This window comes from Psammomys obesus, unplaced genomic scaffold (assembly GCF_907164565.1).
Source record: "Psammomys obesus unplaced genomic scaffold, mPsaObe1.curated_primary_1811, whole genome shotgun sequence".
Classification (NCBI taxonomy): domain Eukaryota; kingdom Metazoa; phylum Chordata; class Mammalia; order Rodentia; family Muridae; genus Psammomys; species Psammomys obesus.
Genome location: NW_026585644.1, coordinates 43,959,289 through 43,972,694, shown reverse-complemented (window position 1 = coordinate 43,972,694; position 13,406 = coordinate 43,959,289). Strand labels below are relative to the sequence as shown.

At 43.8% G+C, this 13,406-nt stretch overlaps 1 protein-coding gene across 3 annotated transcripts in view; it reads left to right on the top strand.

Moving 5' to 3' along the window:
* Positions 1-6: 6 nt before the first annotated feature.
* The window catches only part of Sos1 (SOS Ras/Rac guanine nucleotide exchange factor 1), an 81,630-nt gene continuing 68,230 nt past the window's right edge, over positions 7-13,406 (top strand). For 2 of the 3 annotated variants that reach the window (XM_055618812.1, XM_055618804.1), the window contains exon 1: positions 7-183. In XM_055618812.1, coding sequence (XP_055474787.1) covers positions 97-183 — 87 coding nt within the window. In that variant the 5' untranslated portion in view covers positions 7-96. The remainder of the gene's footprint in view (positions 184-13,406) is intronic. The other variant, XM_055618795.1, reaches the window with a different exon arrangement.

Sequence of the window (13,406 nt, the reverse complement as noted above, 5' to 3'; positions counted from 1 at the left end):
GCGCCCCGAGGGGGCCGGGCCGTGCGCGGGCTGCGGCCCTGCTCCGCGCCGCCAGCCGCCGCCCCTCCGCCCGCCCCGGGGCTCCCCGCGGGCACCATGCAGGCGCAGCAGCTGCCCTACGAGTTTTTCAGCGAGGAGAACGCGCCCAAGTGGAGGGGGCTGCTGGTGCCTGCGCTGAAAAAGGTAGGAGCGCCGACCCCGCTTCCCGGCCGCAGTCCGCGCGGGGCCGGGCGGGGAGGCGGGGCGCGCTCCGCCGTCTTTCTTCCCGGTCTCGGGGCTCCGGGACGACTGCGCGGGCTGCGAGCTTCCCCGCGCCCGGCCGCTCCAGCTGTTGACACTCGCCCGGGGTGCGTGGGAAGGCCGCACACGGTCGGGGAGGGTTGGTCTGGACCATCCAGGCGCGGAGGCGACGGCTGCAGGAGCCTCGGTTTTCCGTGGAGGTCAAAGAAGGCCACTGCCTACCTTCTCGACCTTACCGAGCTGCGGTCAGCCTCTCGTTTTAGGAGTCCAGTGCTCTTTTTACTGGCTCGAGAGTGCCCTGGCCACAGTGCTTGCCTAAGTAATTGCGAAGTTGCCTGCCAGCAAGAACATGGCCTGCTTGGCTTTGCTCACCCTTGGTCATAACTCCGAGTTCTCTTGACACCCCTGCCCCCCACCCGCCTTACAGGGCGATGCACATGCCAGTGTATTGAGATTGGTTCTTCTGGAGAGTCTGAGAATCTCTGAACCATGGTTTGGTTTGGTGTTTTGCGTTTTTAGTCTTTGTGTCTTCGGGTTTGCTAGAGGTTAAAGTAAATTATTTGGAAATGTTGCTACACTTTGAAAGCTTCTAAAGCAACATTGTGAACTGTCCATCGTTTAGTTTGGCTTTAAACATTTTTAGCCTTTGTAACTTTTAGTTTGCCAGTGGTTAAAGTTATTTGGGAATGTTGCTACATTTTAAAAGCTTCTAAAGCAACATTGTGACTTAGTAAATACTGTACTAAGACATCTGAAACGCGGGTGCGGGAGCTTTGAATGGATTTTAAAACAACCAAATTGTTTTTGTTTTCATTTGCCTTCCTTACCTGTAGAAATTGTTTTACTCTTCCCGTAGTTTTAATCTCGATTTCTTGTTCAAATAATTTTCATGCTGTCTTTGCTAAAATACAGTCTTGTTTCTACTGAGATTTGAGTGTTTGCTGTACCATTATGTGGAGGCTTCTGTTTTACGAGAAAGTTTTGAAAGGTGTTTCCTATTCCTTTTTGTTTCTTCCTTGCCCTTCTTCCCTTGCTATATTATGGTGGAAACTGCTTTACTGGAAGACTTTGCTTTTATTTTCAGACTTAGGTTTCTGGTATTTATCCTCAACTGTCTCACTCCTTAAAACCTCTGTCATGTTTTCTAAGGAAATCAAGGAGATCACGTTGTTGTGCATGCATGTTCATTAATGGCCCCATGACACTTCAGTTAGTTTTTACATTGGCTTTACCTGCACACTTGGCTGCTTAGCTTGTGGAAGTGGAGAAAGTATGCCTCATGCTAGAAGCTTGGTAGCTTGACAAGACGAGACAGAAAATTTGGCTTAATGTTCAAAAGTGCTCTAGAACATTAACCAGTTTGGGGTATTTGGCTTAAAAGCAAGTAGCTCCTATTCTAAGGAAATCTCCAAAATAACAAGAATCCTTTAAAGTGGTGGAAAGAGCACTGTAAAAGTAGGCAGACCTCTCTAAGCGTACCGATAGGTAGCCCTTGCCAAAATCTATTCACAGACACATTTTGTTCTACATTGTGTTTTGTTGTTGTTGCTGTTGTTTTTCAGTTTATGTAATTAATCGCCACTATCTTAAAATGAGAAATATCAGATACAATCTGAGTTCTTATTTTTTTCCCTGAATTATAGCTAGTCTTGCCATACATTTTCACCATCTGTAAACTGCTAGAGCTGTAAATGGCCACCTTCTTCAGAGTTTTGTCTCCAGTTTACCACAGTGTTGCTCATGTTCTGTAGCTTCGTGGTTGGTTGGTTTTCCACTTCAAGCAAAGATCTCCCTGCAGAAGTGACGTGAAGAGGGAGTTTACAGACTCTCTTTAATGTGTAAGGTTCTTCCCTCACTTGATGCCCACCTGCAATGCTCTTAAGACGTGGAGACAAAGTTGGGCATACTTGAAACTAAATGTGCTCTTGTAGCTTAAAACTTGGGTTATTCTGTGTGCTGGGTTTTTCATGTAGATGTGCTCTTAGACATTTTGTGTGGGTGTGTCTTTATCTTGAACTTTTTCTTCAGACTTTAAGCTACTTGTAAATGGCCAGCTATGCCTTTTCTTACCTGAGGCTTTTTGGACAGGCTGTTCCCTTTTATCTGGTCTAATGCTACTCAAACCCTCAGGGCTGAGTTGGATGGTGCTCCATTGTTTCCTCCTCTCCTACCCTATCCTAACTTAGCAGTGAATTTTAAGTTCCAATTTATTTGTACATATTTTCCCCAACTAGAGAGTAGCTGTTATCTTGCCGTACTGGACTACCTACGCATGTGCTGTGCCTAATACCTGTTAGGACTCATTTTGAACAAGTGTCTTTGTATGTTACTTTGAATTTGCCAGAGGTTAAAGTAAATTATTTGGAAATGTTGCTACATTTTAAACAGTTCTAAAGCAACATTGTGACTTGGTAAATCTTCAGACTGTCTTTTCTTTTGGTTTGGCATTTGAATTTTTAGCCTTTGTATGTTACTTTTAGTTTGCCAGCGGTTAGTTATTTGGAAATGTTGCCAAGTGTGTAAGGAGATTCTTAAAATACTGCCCCCCCCCCCACACTGGTTTTTAACTTCTTAGTTAACGGCTTTAGGCTTTTGATTGGCTCAAAACTCTGAAGTCTTCCTCTCTGTGCTGCTGCCCACCTTTAACATGCTCTTGTGTCTACTCTCCTAACTGCCTGGAGTTTCCTTTCCGGGGTTACTGTGCTAGGTCTCGGTTGAGTTCCTTACCCGTAGCCCACTTGCCTTTACACATTTCAGAAGTTAGAATGTGCTTTTGAACATGTTACACACTTGTTCAGAATTGTTGACCTCCGTTACGTTCAAGTGCAGGATGGCTTTACCCTGGCCTTCCTAATTTGGTTTCCTGAATGTATTTATTAGGCCCCGCAGTATCTTTCCTACTACATCAGTCACATCCCACAAACAGATGTTGCTTGTTTCAGAACAAGTGTGACCCTGGGCACCAAGGCTTAAATGACATAAAAAGATTTAAGTTGAAGGTGGTATCAGGTATGTCTGGAGAGAGGAGTTGTTTTTAAGCCAGGGTTTTTGTTTTTAGACAGTCTTAGTCTACATCCTGGACTAGTCTTAAACTTGTAGCTTAGCTGTCCTGGCTCAACTACCCTAGTGTGGGGTTATAAGTACGGGCCAGCACACATGGCCATTGATGAGTTTTAAATAGGAAAGTAACACTTGGCTTGAATTTTAGAAACTTTGCTTTGTCCGGGAAGGGAAGAATGAGACCTAAGGTAAGAGAGAAAAGCAGGAAGGCTGGTTTAGTCAGTCCATTTAAGAGGAAATACACATTTGGATTAGGATGGATGCTATGTGAGCAGAACTGAAAGGACAGAACTGGCAGGACCTAGCACCTCACTGTGTGATTGTAGGAATGTTAAGGAAGTGGGGCGAATCCTCTCAGGTTGGCTTGCAGGTAGTCACTGAACTTTGGGATGGAGAGGAGTGGCATAATGAAATATTCGGAACATGTTGGTTTTAAAAGCCTTTTGGATTGTCAAATTTCTCCAGTTGGCAGCTCAGATTCGATACTTGATGCAGCAGATTTGGAAGTCTGAGTAGAACTAGATGGAGTCTGTGTCTGTAGAAAGACTTACGTATGAGTCAGGTTTGATGGTACAGACCTGTTGTCCCAGCTGCTCAGGAGACTACTGCAGGAAAATTAAACTTTGAAGCCCAGCCTGGACAACTTTCCTAGGAACTTGTCTCAAAATAAAAAGTAATAGAGGACTGAGGCTGTATAGTCAGTAGTAGAGTGGAGTGCAGACCGAGTGTGCAGGAGCTCTCGGGTTCAGTCTACATTATTGACAAAAACACACAGGACTATTTGTGGCAGGTTTGTCCAGCTTCAAACAGTAATCTAAATGTGTGTCGGTCCATCGGTCACCAACAAGGACGCGAATGGATTGGGATGTAGTGGCCTGGCGGGCTAAGAGAGAGCGCCGGTTACTGATGCACACGGTGGAGTGGCCACACGGCTCACAGAGCCAAGCTGAAACAGCGTGCGCTGTGCACCTGCGCTTTCACAGGGTTCCAGGGGCGCAAAGGGATGTGGCCATTGGCTGTTACAAAGACAGGCGCTTAGGTTAGCTGTGCTGTCGTAAGCCTCGGATCAGAGCGTATGAGAAGTGAAGGCAGAAGGATCATGAGTGAAGGTCACTCTTAGCTACATGGGGAGTTTGAGGCTCTGAAAGAACAAAACCAGAGACCTTTTACTGACTTGATTGTGCTAATGGTGTCCTGTGTCTGTATATGTTAGGTATTATCAGATTATACAACTTAGAGCTGTGCAACTGATTGTTGAAGAGCTGTTATTACCAGTATAGCCATCGTCTTAGATTCTACTACTGTTCCACCGCGCTGCTTTGTCACATGCCTATCCACTCTTCCCTCCCGTCACTCTGTTGTTCTGAAACGGTGTCTCACAATGGAGCCGGGGACTCACTATGAAGCCCTGCAGGTTTCAGACTTGTGACAATGGTCTTGTCTCAGCCCCATCCTCTCCAATGATGAGCTAACAAGTATGAGCTGCTCTGTCCAGCTTATCTGATTTTTATTTTTTTAAGACAGGGTCTCTCTACGTAGTTCTGGCTGTCCTGCAACTCACTATGAAGACCAGGCTTGCTCCACCTGCCTCTGCCTTCTGTGTACTGGGATTAAAGGGGTGCATCACCATACTTGGCACTTATTTGATGTTCTGAAGAATTTTATAGTTACAGATATAAGCATACTTTGTTCCTGAATGCTTCAAACTGTGTCAGTAACTAGAAATCAATATCTTTTTTACAGTTCTTTTTGTCTTTATAAGACGTTTATATGTAGTGGAACATACAGATGTTATTTAATGAATGTATACTATCAAAGTTGTACTGAAGTGTAGATCATTACCATGGCTCTTCAAGTTCCCTTCATGCCATTCTAGTCAATTTCTGCCCCGACTCCCACCAGAGATAGCCACTGTTGTCACCTTTCATCATCCCACCATAGGTTAATCTTATCTGCTCTGGAATATCATGTAAATGGATTCAAGTAGTGTATATTTTTAGTGAGACATTTGAGAGTATGGTTTAAGAATTCAGTCCTTTTTTCCATCATGTGACTATGTCACATTTGTTTATCTAGTGGATGAATATCTGCTGCTTTAAATTTGGAGCTATTAATAAAGCTGCCATAGACGTTCTTTTACGTTTTTTAAACATTTTATTTATGTGTTTGTGCATGTGTGCACATGCCTACACAAATGTGGAGGTCAGGGGACAACTTGCAGGAATCTGTTCTTTCCTTCTGCCATGTGGATCCCTCAACTCAAACTCTGGCGTGGTGGCAAGTGAGCCATTTCACGGGCCCAGATGTTCTTGTTGTTGCTGAGATGTCTCATATAACCCAGGCTGGCCTTGACCTTCTGATCCTCCTGCTTTTGTCTCCTAAGTGTTGGGGTTACAGGTGTTCACATTCAGCTTCCATGGTTCTCATAAAAGTCTGTTTGTAAAATCTTTCATTACTTGTACACTAATACCAAGAGACGTGGTTTACAGGATAGACAGACAGATAGGTACCTGTTTATGAGAAACTACCTGACCTTTCCCCAGAATGACTGTACCATCTTACAGTCTCTCATCAGTGATAGATGGTAGTTCCTTGCTGGTATTTGGTGTTACTAGTCTTTAAATTTAGTGGTCTGAAGTGCTATTTTATTTTACTTAGTCTTATGGCCTCTTGTAAATAATTATATTGATTACTTTTTACATTCTTTTTTGCAGTGTGTGTGTGCGTGTGTGTGCGCGCGCACGTGTGCGTGTGTGTGGAGGTCAGAGAACAACTCACAGGGGTCGATTGTCTCCTTCCATCATATGGTCTCCAGGACCAAACTGAAACCATCAGGCTTGGCAGAGGCGGCAGATACCTGCACTCTCTGAGTCACCTTGCTGGCCCCGTGCTTTCATATTCTTATTAGTCATTCTTGTATATTCCTTTGGACATTGTCTGTCACTTCTTTCTTTTCCATAAAACATTGGATTTGTTTTTCTTTTTAGCACTGAATTATAAGATGCCTTACATATTCTGGATAACTGTCCTTTTGATAATGTGTTTCATGGCTTTTTTGTTTGTTTGTTTTATTTTGGTTTTCGCCACAGGGTTTCATGTAGCTCTGGCTAGCCTTGAACTCATGATCACCTCAGCTCCAGCTTTTTATGACAACCTGGCTTTTGAAGGCCGTTTGACTCCATGTTTTCTTCCTTTACATTGGGAGTGCCTGTGGGCAAGAATAGAGCCTGTGTGTTTATTTTAATGCTTAGCATCACTCTCCTGTGTCGTGTGCACGTGTTTGTGGAACCACAGGTGCGCACTGCTGCTGCACACCCCTGCGACCCCAGGCAAGCTTGAGATCAGCCTGAGCTATCTGGGAGCCTAGCTCAAAAGAGTTTCGTTTTGTTGTTTGTTCTTTAAAGAATACACTGCTAGGGGCTGGGGAGATGGCCCCCTGGTTAAGAGCACTGGCTGCTCTTCCAGAGGACCCAGATGCAATTCCCAGCACCCGCAGGGCAGCTCACAACTGTCTGTAACCCTAGTTCCATGGGATCTGACACCCTCACACAGAACAACAGGCAGAACGCTAATGCACTAAAAATGAATAAGTCACACATGTGCATGCCTGCGTGTGTGTGCATATTTGTATGTGTGTATGTGCCTGCTTGTGTACGCGTACGTTTGCTTGTGCTTGCATGCCTGTGTATTTGCATGCTTGCATTTGTGTGCATGCACAAGCACTTTTGTTTATGTGTTTGCACGTGTGTGTGAGCGCGATTGTGCATGCCTGTGCAGAGGTGTGTGCCACTCTATGCAGGGCTCAGAGAACCAAGCCTGGAGATCTGAATTCAAGTTTACCAACTCCTGCAAGTTGTCCTGACCTTCTGTGCATGCCTGTGTGTGTACACAAAACACACACTACATGATAAGGAATGTATATAACAAGTTATTCTGAAATTAGTTGAATCTATTTCTTAAAACATTGCCAGTTTAAATTTCTTTTTCTTTTAAAGTATAGTTTAAGGGCTAGGGAGATGGCCCAGTGGTTAAGAACGTGGCAATACACACGCACATGCAATAACAACACTCTGGAACCAGTTGCAGTAGGATCTGGAGTTCAAGGCCAGTCCCAGCTGGATAGGGAGATACTTTCTTAAAGAAAATTAATATAATACAGAGGGAAAAGCCGGAGGCTGGAGTGACATGGACAGTCATTACCATCCTTTACCTCTGTGGTACTTTGACCAGCACTCAATTAGCTTTTCATTTCTAACAAGGGCTCAGCAGCAAGCAGTGGGCTGTGCATGAGACCTGCCCTCACAGCCTTCAAGGCAGAATTGGTGTACATGCCTCTAATCCTAGGAGAGGTGGAGGTAGGTGAATTTCTGAGTTCAAGGCCAGCCTGGTCTATATAGTGACCCCTGTCTCAAACAAACCAGTAAGGGGTAAGATGGTGCTATCTGCTGTAGTCACCCCCCTGCGGAAGCCTGGGAGCAGATCTCTAACACAGTCAACCTTCAATGTCTCAGACCAAACCTGACTGCCTGAAAGTTGGACTGAGCTTGGGCACTGCCGTTTTCCTGTGGGTTATCTCAAAAACATGAGGAAGAGGTTTTGAAGTTAAAAGAAGTAATGAATCAGACCGGACTTGAAATATCAGCAGAGTCTGCTCTAGGTAATGAACGTGGTCATTCCCCTGGATTCACCCATCTGTTCAGTTGTAGATGGGAGAGAAAAGTATTCTAGATGGGAATATGTATCAGTCAAGTCATCATGTGTATTTTGCATTACTAAGTAAAAATGTTTTTTGAGACAGAGTTTGTCTACATAGCCCTGTCTGGAATTCATTATGTAGCCCAGGCTGGCCCTCATCTCACAGAGATCTTTCTGCCTCTGCCTCCCAAGTGCTGGGATTAATAAGGCCTGTGCACCATGCCGGGCAGTGCCTTAAGAAATAAAACAAATACCCACAATAAAATAATGTAGTGTTGAGTAAATACTTGTTTATATTTCAAAAATTCAGAATTTTCTGTCACCACCAGAAAGATTTCATAAAGTTATAGCTTTTATTCAGTGTAGATGTGTGTGTACAAGTATGTGCATGTTATTAAACATACATAGTGTCTACCTAAAGAGAACATGCATTCTCCACTGTGTTTAACCAATCTTGGTCATTTCAGCAAATAAATGTGATTATATGGTAAAATCCAATCAGAATGAAAGGATAGATTTTCATCCAGAATTTAAACCGATTGCTTCCATAAAAGTTAAGGACAAATAACTAGCTAATTAAACTCTGACTAAAAAGCATAGTTTGATTTACTTCAATGAAACTAGAAGAAAAGAACCATACTAAATCACTATCCATGCTTTTGTGTGAGGTCTTTTTCTTATTTGAAGTTTCTCTTTCTCATTGCTTGATGTTAAAATTAAAAACATTATTATTTGAGCTTTTTAAAACTTATGACCAAACTCACTGGATTTACTTCCTTAGTAGTGAAGGTTGCTGAGTAAGCAAGTCCTATGTATTTTAATTTGATTAATATTTTTGCTAAGTGGCACTATCTTACATAATAGCTATAAAAATTAATATTTTACTTTGTATTTCAGTGAGCCTACCATAATTCTTTCTAAGCATTTATTTATTTATCTAAAATGTTTGGTGTGTGGCATGGAGAAAAAAAGCCCAGGGCCATGTGCATGCTAGGTAACCATTACTGTACCGTTAGTCCCCTTGTAGGTTTTCGCTAGTTAGTGTTGCTGCCAATGCAGTGCTCCTATTAATGGACAGCACATTCTAATCTGTTTGTTACTAGCTTGTCAGTGCAAAAAGTTTGCCCTTTCCTTATGTCCGAGTCCCAGGACCACGTTTCTAGCTGCAGCCGTGAAAGTATACAACTCTCCTTCTGCCTTCATGTAGCTTCGTGGACTCTGGCTGCCCGGTGCCCTGATTTGCCAAGGCATCCTCCCACAGTCCTCCTTTTGGGTTTTGTTTCTGAAGATAGAGAGTACAGCCCAGGTTGACCCTGAACGCCCGATCCTTCAGCTTCTAACTCCCCAAATTTTTGGATTATAAACATGTGCTGCCACATGTGTATAATGGTACTCTCCTAAGTTTTTAAAAAAGGGTTTCTTTATTTTTATATGTCCTTCGCTTGCATAGGCCAGAAGATGGCACCAGATCTCCTGGAGCTAGGTTTTGGGAACTGAACCTGGATCTTCGGCAAGGGCAACAAGAGCTCTTAGCCTATAGAACCATCTCTCTGGCCCCTCTCTTAATTTCTTAAAGGTTTGAAGTCTATCATACAAACAGTGAATATAACATAGGAGTTTGATTTAAAGAATCACAGAATATATTTTTTTTTTAAATATTTGAGACAAGGTCTTACATAACTCAGGCTGGCTGGAACTCTTTTGACAATCCTCCTACCTTAGCTTCCATTCTCAACTGAAATAGCATTTTAAAATTATTATTATTGTTGTTGTTGTTGCCTTATTTTATGTGTGTGGGTGTCTTGCCTGCATGTATGTCTGACCCCCATGTGTGTGCCTGGTGTCCACTGAGGTCAGAAGAGGTTTCAGACCCCCTGGACCTAGAGTTACACTGGTTGTGGGTCATGTGGGTCTAGGGATTGAGGCAGCAAGTGTTTTAATTGTGGAGCCGTTTCTCCAGACTCTGTGCATAGTTTTAAGCTGGCCCTAACTTCATCATATGGCACACGCTGGGCTTGCGCTTGTAGCTCTTCTCTCACCTTCACTCCCTGGGTGCTGGGATTATAGGCATGAATGACCACTCTCAGCTTTATTTTCTGTTTTATTAATTTTTAAATTTTTGTTTATTTATTGCCTTCCCACTCTGTCCTCTTTTAAAGTAGATCACACTTTAATTACTTTTTAAAATAGTTTTCTTATTGTGTACAGTGTGTTCTGTAATTGGTTCCCAGAACTGGAGTTAGAAGTGGTTGTGAGCCACCCAATGAACGTGGTCCTTAAGAGCAGCAAGAGATCTAACTGCTGAGCCATCGCTCCAGCCCTTGATTTAGTCCTAAAATCATTCCATTTTCATCAATGAGAAGGGTTTTTATGATATTTTAGTGTTCCGTTGTTATGCCCTGTTACACACTTTTCTGTCATAATTACATGTCCCTAGCTTTCTAGTGTCTTAAACTATACAGTTTTGATTAAAGAATTAAATCTGTGTATGTGCTCTGGAAAATTATTTGCTGTGCATGAATCCTATTGTGTGTATATGTGTGTACATGCAGGTATGTATGTGCTTATGGGCCAGAGGTCAACCTTAGTTTCATTCCCCTGGAGACAGGCTCTCTCACTGGGACCTCACCAGCGATACAAGTCTAGCTGACCAGTCAGCCTTGGGGAATCAGACTGTTTTTATATTCTCATATTCTTGGCTCTTGGAATACAAACATTTAGTTCCACTTTCAGCTTTTTATATGGGTTAGGATGGAACTCAGGACCCCATGCCTGGCAGGCAAGCACTTTACTGACTCATCTAGCTACCCAGCCCTGTGAGTTCCATTCTAATGGAGACATTCTTTTGTTTTGTTTTGTTGTTTTGAGACAGGGTTTCTCTTTGTAGCCCCTGACCACAGTCCTGGGGCTCTCTCCGTAAACCAGGCTGGCTTCAAACTTACAGCATCCACCTACCTCTGCCTCCCAAGTGCTGGGTAGGCATGTGCCACCACTGTCCAGCTTTCTATTGCTTTTTTATACAAAAAAATTTCATGAAGTTATTTGTTTTCTTTTTTTAAAGAAAGTTTCTCTGTGTATCCCTTAGAACTCACTGTGTAGACCAGGCCGGCCTCTAACTCATAAATTTCTACCTGCCTCTGCCTCCCAGGTACTAGGATTAACGGTGTGCCTCACCATGCCCGTCAGAAATCTCATGAAGTTGTTTTTACATGCTGCATTAGTTTCTTTCCTACTGTTTGATAAGATACCATGAAAGGCTTATGGTTCCAGAGGGCTAGTGTTTGTGATGGTGGAGCAGAGACATGGTGTCCTGTGGCTGGCTGAGAGCTCACATCTGATCCACAAGCAGGAAACAGAGAGCAGACAAGGAACGGCACAAAGCCCACTCCCAATGACATAGCTTTTCCAACAAGGACACACTTCCTAATCCTTCCCAAATAGTTCTAGTAGCTGGGAACCAAGTATTCAAGCAAATGAGTCTCTGGGGGCCTTTATCATTTAAAGTACCACATATACCTTGTTTGTTTTGTTATCTTTTTGTTGTTTTGTTGTTTTGTTTTTGTCATTTATTTTTCAAAGGTCCTTGTACAGCGTGTGTAGCTTCTCAGGTTTTTTAACTTGTACTTTGCTTATAGACACGATATGTAGTAAGTACTTTGTAGAGAGGTATAATGGTTCATTTTATTATTGCTCTGTGTACCCCAGGAGATTGGTAGAGCCAGGAAGATAGTAAATGTTCTTTATTCAAACATCTATGTGCAAGCCAGGCATGGTGTACCATACTTGTAATCCTAGCACTTGGGACACTATCAGGGAGGATCATGAGTTAAAGTCCAACCTGGGCAAGACCTTGTTTCAAACCGGGGATAGGGGAGCAAGAAAAGAAAGGTCAGATAGACGCAGCATGTATGCGGAGGGACTTGTTCTTGGCTACCTGCCCTACCTTAGCAGGTGCCAGGGTCCTCTTGTGTTTTCCGCCGTGGAATAGGCACATGATAACACAGAGGCCTAGTAACATACAGCACCTCTTCTGTGTAATGTTACTACTACCTTGGCCTTTGTTACTGGAACCTAGATGAAGGTAAGGGCCAGCGGGTGGCTCTGTCAAAGCTTTCCTGAGTTCCTGGTCAAAGCTGCTGTGAACCCTAAAGGTAAGAAAGGGTGGCAGCGGGTCTTACCCTGGCCTGTGGAGACCTGGGGCCTACCTGAACAGAGAGGAAGTTAGTGACTGTTGCACTAGCTGCTGACCCTGGCAGCAATGCCAGAATCTTTGCCAGCTACAGAAGAGTCCCAAGCGTTGTTCAGGCCTTTGCCAAATGTGGTGGTAAAGGACTCAGTCTAGAGAATTGAAGGGAGCCAGCCTGAAAATGGATGTTTCCCCAAAAGTGTATGTGGCCACCAAAAGAGAAGGCATGGAAGTGGTTAGCAGTCACAGCGAGCAGTTCTACCCACCGGTAAGCTGGCCTGCCTTCTTAATGGCAGCCGTATAGGATGGCGAAGGCAGCACCTGATAAGCTATGCCTTCGTGGTGATTTTAGTTGAGGCAACCCCTCTACAAAGATGTAGAAGTTTCGGGTTTTCCTGCTCAGCAGGTCCATGGCCACCTCTTGTCATTTCCATAAGGGCTGAGTGTTCAGGCTTTTAGAGGCCTATAAGGTGGTCACAAGTGAGCCTAGGCATGCCTGGATGAGCTTTGTATGACTCTGGTGTTAGTTGGGTATTCAGGGTCTGGTATCTTTTTGGGAGACATTAATTTATGAGCAGAGGATCATGTCTCTGTCTTTGTTGGAAACAAGTGGTTTGAAGATGACCTTGCAGCCATCCTACAGTACTGAGGCAGGCATTTATGCGTGTATTAGCAGTTTATGGTATGTATGTAGTGCAAGCTAGGAAAGCTTTTTGCACCAAGATGGTGGTGGGTCATTCTTTCACAGACGTTTCCTGGTTTCTTGGTGTAATACATCCACAGATGATTTCACTGCTCTGTGTCCTGTTGCATTGGTGTATGTGTGCAAATCAGTGACCTTGACATTGCCTTTTACTCCTCAGAGGAAGGCTGTGGCTGTACCTGGTCTTTGGGGACCTGCCTGTGTATGTTATATGCCTTAGACAAAGTCCTATAAGGAAAGAAGTCCAAACAGAGGGATGGGCAGGTGTCTTAGATGGCCTTCTACCTGTCCCTTTAGGATCTGAGTGACTATCACTGTGGTAGCCTGTTCTATCACACAAGAAGATGATAAAGTTCTTGGCTGATTTCTAATTGGGCTGCACCATCTTGGTGGTGTCGAGAGCTTTGACTGTCTTGGTTCCAGAAGGCTGGGTTCTCCTGGGTTCTCCTGGGATGACTTGTAGTCTGAGGCGCAGCAGCAGCAGCAGCAGCAGCAGCAGCAGCAGCAGCAGCAGCAGCAGCA